The sequence below is a fragment of the Setaria italica genome, chromosome I (genome assembly GCF_000263155.2).
Source record: "Setaria italica strain Yugu1 chromosome I, Setaria_italica_v2.0, whole genome shotgun sequence".
Taxonomy (NCBI): domain Eukaryota; kingdom Viridiplantae; phylum Streptophyta; class Magnoliopsida; order Poales; family Poaceae; genus Setaria; species Setaria italica.
The window spans coordinates 11,987,952-11,994,192 of record NC_028450.1 but is presented as its reverse complement, the minus strand read 5'-3'; the positions used below and the strand labels follow the sequence as shown (position 1 = coordinate 11,994,192).

At 45.3% G+C, this 6,241-nt stretch overlaps 1 protein-coding gene across 1 annotated transcript; it reads left to right on the top strand.

Moving 5' to 3' along the window:
* The first annotated feature begins 1,283 nt into the window (after positions 1 to 1,283).
* On the top strand, positions 1,284 to 3,912 carry LOC101783805 (GDSL esterase/lipase 7). The gene is made up of 5 exons (XM_004952209.2): positions 1,284 to 1,560; positions 1,653 to 1,810; positions 2,016 to 2,255; positions 3,075 to 3,330; positions 3,412 to 3,912. Exons 1-5 carry the CDS (start codon positions 1,284 to 1,286, stop codon positions 3,639 to 3,641), a joined length of 1,161 nt encoding a protein of 386 aa, XP_004952266.1. The 3' UTR covers positions 3,642 to 3,912.
* The last annotated feature ends 2,329 nt before the right edge of the window (positions 3,913 to 6,241 follow it).

The window sequence follows — 6,241 nt, the reverse complement described above, 5'->3', positions numbered from 1 at the left end:
GCCCCTGGGGGGGGGGGCTAGCCCCCCTGCCGCCCAAGACCTCCATTGGAACCAAAGGAAGAAGAGGAGGAGAAGAGAGGAAAAAGAAGGAAACGAGGAAGAAGGGGTGGATATAGAGGAGGAAGAAGGGAGCCCCTCCTAACCTTAAATCTTGCTTCCACCACTACTTGAGGTGGAGAGTGTGTTCAAGAGAAACGACATAGTTATATATGGGATTTCGCAGCATGGGAGAGGTGTGGAGTGTTGATTTTGTGTGTACTTGATATTTATATACTTTTCATAACAACTTCTCTATGTTATTCATATAATGGGGTTTTTAAATATAAGGTGTTATTCCAATTCTATTTTAGAATTGAGAATCGTCATGCATAGCCGTCTTAGCCGGTCTATAGACTCCAAACAAAAATCTAACCAACATAAGGAGGTTTCTTCAAACAATAGCATCTCTCTTATTACCCTTTTTTAGTATTGTAGGTGTATTGGTTTCCTCATAAATTCTCTAGGTATTGCAAGGTCCTCATTTTTCCTTTATTACGTGATTCCTTGCTTTGTTGTTTGTGTTCCAAATGCCACATTTCAAATAGCATCCGAGTCCGTTTCACAAAGGAAATTCCCTTAAATATTTGTATATCTTTATTGGTTCATTTACATTTTATATACAAAGTTGAAATTAAGTCTACTGGCTCGATACAGTTGCAATTCAATTTCAAAAATATGTTATTGCATAACTTTTCGCAATTCAATTCGGTGTATATATAGTAACATGATCTTGTAGAACTTTTCCTGTACACGAGACCTACAAACCCAACTGATCATACAACAGCTCTGCTATGCCACACTTTTTCTTTTTACCTACCCGCTCCACATGTAAAAATATGTAATGTATGAACACCTTTATTGAACAAACATGCCTTAATTGTGTTGCGTGTTCAATGAATTGTTGGCTCTATCTACACTCTAAGTCATACTAATTTATTAGTAAAGATGCATTGCAATATGTGGGCATGACCAAGACATGCCCTGGATATATATTCTTTCGATCTTTGGCCATTTCTGCGCTTCTCTTCTAACATCACCTAACTCTAACCCCTAACCAATCATCTTAAATAAAATAAAAATGGGCCCTAACTAAATCCGACCAACAACCCGCTCGCATCAGAAGACCCAACCAACCAGGCCAGCAAGCCAACCGGCCCAGCTTAGCCTGACGAGCCCACCACTTCTCCCACGTCCCACCCCGCCGAGGCCGAGCGCGCCAACTCGCCACCGCGCGCGCGCCGAGAATGGCGGCGCCCCTTCTCGCCCTCCTGCTCCTGTTCCTCTCCGGTCCCCGCCGCTGCTCCGCCGCCGCGGCCTCGCCGCCCCCACCGTCCCCGCCCCCGCGGCCCGCGCCCCTGGTCCCGGCGCTCTTCGTCATCGGCGATTCCACGGCCGACGTCGGCACCAACAACTACCTCGGCACGCTCGCCCGCGCCGACCGCGAGCCCTACGGCCGGGACTTCGACACGCACCGCCCCACGGGGCGCTTCTCCAACGGCCGCATCCCCGTCGACTACCTCGGTAATATTAAGGGCATGCTCCGCGGCCTCCTTTTGTAGTTCAGCGACACTGATGCGATGATCCAAGGCCGTGGTATATATGTTAATGTGCAGCGGAGCGGCTGGGCCTTCCCTTCGTGCCTCCCTACCTTGAACAGAACATGCGCACGGGCGCCGCCGGTGCCGGCCTCGGCAAGATTGATGGGATGATCCAAGGCGTCAACTACGCGTCCGCGGCAGCCGGCATCATCTCCAGTAGTGGCTCTGAGCTGGTATATATATGTGTCCTCCAATCCCATCACCCCTACAAACCTGATGCTGAGCTTAATCTGGCAGGCAGCATTGCCATGATTTTGTTGACAAATCTGTTCGGGTGCAGACCACTGAATACTGTTGTTGCTTCGTGATTTGTTCACTTCACTCATGTGGTCCTTAATTGAATGAGCGATGTTGATTGTAATCTTTGTTGTGCTGCAGGGAATGCATGTGTCGCTGACCCAGCAGGTGCAACAGGTCGAGGACACGTACGAGCAGCTGTCGCTGGCTCTTGGGGAGGCCGCGGCAGCCAACCTGTTCAAGAGGTCGGTGTTCTTTGTGTCCATCGGGAGCAACGATTTCATCCACTACTACCTGCGCAATGTGTCGGGTGTCCAGATGCGTTACCTCCCTTGGGAATTCAACAAGCTCCTTGTCAGTACAATGAGACAGGAAATTAAGGTGCTCTCCTTGTTTTCCGGTTAGTTCTTTTTTAGGGTATTTTCCGGTTAGTTTATTCAGTGCAGCATTACTTGCCTTGTTTAGAGTGTGCTAGGCTGATAGAGCTTTTTACTTGGTGGTGCTATTCTATTTATAGTGAGGGATCTTGATGCTTGAATTGTTTTCACTTGCAATTGGCATAAATGGTCCCATGCGTCAAGGAGCTGTGCCTACAATCACCTTTTATCTGTTGCAGTTCTGAAGTTTAAACTCTGAACCCATGAAAGGGATTAAATTCAGTTGATTGAAATAATTATTCTGAGTTTACTAGGGACTAACCAACTATAATTGATATTGATTATGTCTTGGACTGAAGGTATGTTTGATTCGTTGATATGCTGGCACTATATTTCTGAAGTGATTTGTAATTTGTACTGCCCTCCATATCTTGAGCCAAAGTTAACTCCATTGCACTTCAGTCTTGACTGCTGGATCCGCTTCCATATTTATCCTTCTGTATTCATATGACCTGACTACGATACATCATGATTCTTTGTGCCCAATTTATCCCATCGATGAGTACTAAGGAGAACATACGATGCTTGTTGATTGAAGATGCGCATGCCTTGAAGTTGTATTGTCTGGCACCCAAGAGTTGAAACACATACTGTTTATAATGATACACCCAAGATTGTTTATTTTCTCTTAATGTTTATAAAACCTTCAGTATTAACTGGAATTCTGTTTTTTTGTTTTTTTTCATCTGTGAATCTTGTTGTATAATGGGAGTTGTATTGTATATTATCTACTGCTCTCTTCTGACAGTGAAGTTTTATGCAGAATTTGTACAACATCAATGTTCGCAAGGTCATACTGATGGGCCTACCTCCTGTTGGATGCGCACCTCATTTCCTCGAGGAGTATGGCAGTCAAAATGGGGAATGCATCGATTATATCAACAATGTCGTGATTGAGTTCAACTATGCCCTGAGGCACATGTCCAATGAGTTCATCAGCCAGCACCCAGATTCTATGATCAGCTATTGCGATACTTTTGAGGGGTCCGTGGACATACTAAACAACCGTGAGCGTTATGGTCAGCACATGAATCATTAGCAAGTTTGGATTACTTGCTGTCCTTAGGGAAGCACTCACAGTTGACTGAGATACTGTGCAGGTTTTGTGACCACCACTGATGCTTGCTGCGGGCTGGGCAAGTATGGAGGCTTGATCATGTGCGTTCTTCCACAAATGGCGTGCAGCGACGCGTCAAGCCATGTCTGGTGGGATGAATTCCACCCAACAGATGCTGTCAACCACATCCTGGCAGATAATGTTTGGTCCAGTCAGCACACCAAGATGTGCTATCCTTTGGACTTGCAACAGATGGTAAAACTGAAGCTATAGAACCAATCTGAAGTTACTTGCCTCACATACGTTTCAAAGAAATGTATAGTTGTGAATCTGAAAGAGTTGTCATGCCAAAATGTTCATGGTTGTGGATTGCAAAGATCTATGAAGATAGACTTGTCAAATTTAGAGCTCAGGTTACATCAAAGTAGATGTTGCTGTTTTTTTCTTTCATATGTAGAGGATCTATATGGTCAAACTGACAGACTCTGTTACGGTACTCTTACGAGGTAAGATATGATCAAATGAGTCAATGGTTATTCGGGAGTGGGGCACTAAGGAGTGCTGACTAGTTTCGCTGAAAGAATTTTTTTTGAGTTTTTACATGAAATCTTTTGTTTCTGTGTATATTATGACAAAAAATATTGTCCCCTGCAGTTTCTACTATTCTGCAGAAAAATGTGCTTTCAAATATACAACCGTTTACAGTCAAACCAGAACATTTGCTGATACCTACGTGTTCAAATGAGGATGAATAATTTCGGTGATCTAAGTTTGTTGAGTTTTTACCTGAAACCTTGTTTCGAGAGTTTACATGGGAGCCAGAGTCCTTACAGAGTTTACATGGGAGTCAGAAGGAATCGGTGCTCGTAGCCTAAGAGGGGAGGGGTGAATTAAGCAACTTAATAAGTAAACTAGATCATTTTATCCAAGAAGTGCATTCTATTATTGATCTAGTGTGGAACCTTCATCCCAAAACAAGTTTTGCAACCTGGAGCCAATCCCAGCAACATTGTACACTAAGAAAGTAAAGGCACACAAGTTCCAAGTATGAAATGCGGAAACGTAAGATGTTAGGATGAGGGGAAGCAAACTCTTGACACGATGATTTATCCCGTGGTATCGGCAGGTACTAAGCCACCACTAGTCCACTTGATGAAGCACTCATACAAGAGTATTGCTTCCCGGTCACCAAGTCTCTCCCAAGGCTCCCCTTGACTTGCCATAAAGGCTCGGCCACTAAGGCACACGCCAAGTTTCTCGGTCACCTTGATGCCGTTTCCACTAAGGAACTTCTTCATGAAGGAAGGGGGTCTCCACGTCCTCCGCACAAGGTCGTCGACGCCGCTCCACACTAAGCCGGAGGGTCGAAAACTTGCTAGCGAGCCACCAAGGCTCCAAGGCGCCGGCACACCTCTTGTACAACGGTGGTTCACTCTTGTACAGCGGTGGTTCACTCTAGAACCTGATCACAAGGTCAGCACACCTTGCACTCACTCCTCTCTAGGCCTATCCCAGCACTAATCACTCTCTTAAGCTTGTGTTAAACCTTTGATGGATCACTTAAGCATTTTTGGTGGCATGGATGTGTTCTTGATGAGTCTTGGTCTTCAATACATCCCTGAACACTCCAGTAACTCTAAGTGGACGAGTGGTGGGGGTTTAAATAGCCCCAAGGGCTTAAAGAGCCACTGTTCCAACGGCTAGTGAAAAAGTATACCATTGGATGTTCTAATAGCCTATTTTTGGCTTGCATCAGAACATCCGGTGCAACTAGCCGTTGGACTCCCACGCCCAAATTCTCTAGAAATTCATCCGACGCTTTATCCGATGCCCTCATCGGATCATCTGGTGCCACTAGCCACGTCACATAGCCGTTGGATCCCCTGACGTAATTGCTCCGACGCTTCCTCCGATGACGCAGTCGGATCATCCGGTGCTGAAGACATTCTAGCCAAAACCTTCTGTGTGATTTCAAAGTAATTATGCTTCGTCCGACGGTCAACTATACAGGGCATCGGAACATCCGGTGCTATAGGGTTTCTTTGCCTCCTCATCGAATTGCTCCGACGCTGGTAAAATAACCCCCATCGGATCATCAGGCGCACTCGAGATTTTTCCCTATTTTCCCATCGTACCAATTGCTCCGATGGTTAGTCCGACGCTTGCTTTGGTGGGTCATCGGAACATCCGTGCATTTTTCCTTTTAACTCATCCAAAGCAAGCACCAAAGATACCGTCACTTGGATGGTCTAGAATACCATCAGTTGGACCTTGCCATGATTTGGTTTGTATTCTTGAGACCTAGAAAACCTACAAGGTACATGCTAGACAAAGTATTAGCTCGAATGATTATGTGTTGGCGCTAAAAGTCAGCCGATTGACCCTCAGCGTCGGACACACGACCCGGGAGAATCTGCTTAGCTCCTGTTCGGGTGATTGCCCTGGTGCGGTTCGCGCGGCGTGCCAGCCAATCTGACTTGTTGATTGGCAAGGAAGAAAACGTGTCAAATTCCAGGGGCTCCGATCGGCTAAGGTTCCGATCTGTCTCGAAAAGCGTATCAGCGAATCGGTCGATTTGCTATATAAGAATGATCGGCTATGATACAGCTGACAATCACGTAGCGATTGCGAACAAAACTACTAGAGTAAACTAGACAAAGCTACAAAGGCAACACTTGAAATAGATCTAATCGGCTATGTGATGATTGATAAAAGAACAGTGATAAAGCCAACTGTTCCAATCTCAAGTTGGATAACTGGTGATAAAACTAGAATGATAGATAAAACCTACAATTCTAGTAAATATCGATAACTAGTGAATAAATCTAAACGAAACGACACCGATGCGCCCGAAGTTAAAGCTTAGATATTAC

What these genes read in the sequence shown, in the direction of transcription:
- LOC101783805 (XM_004952209.2), top strand. Translation starts at nt 1,284, where the DNA reads ATGGCGGCGCCCCTTCTCGCCCTCCTGCTCCTGTTCCTCTCCGGTCCC. An exon ending in CATCCCCGTCGACTACCTCG is followed by an intron (nt 1,561 to 1,652) that starts GTAATATTAAGG and finishes GTTAATGTGCAG; the next exon opens with CGGAGCGGCTGGGCCTTCCC. An exon ending in CAATGAGACAGGAAATTAAG is followed by an intron (nt 2,256 to 3,074) that starts GTGCTCTCCTTG and finishes AGTTTTATGCAG; the next exon opens with AATTTGTACAACATCAATGT.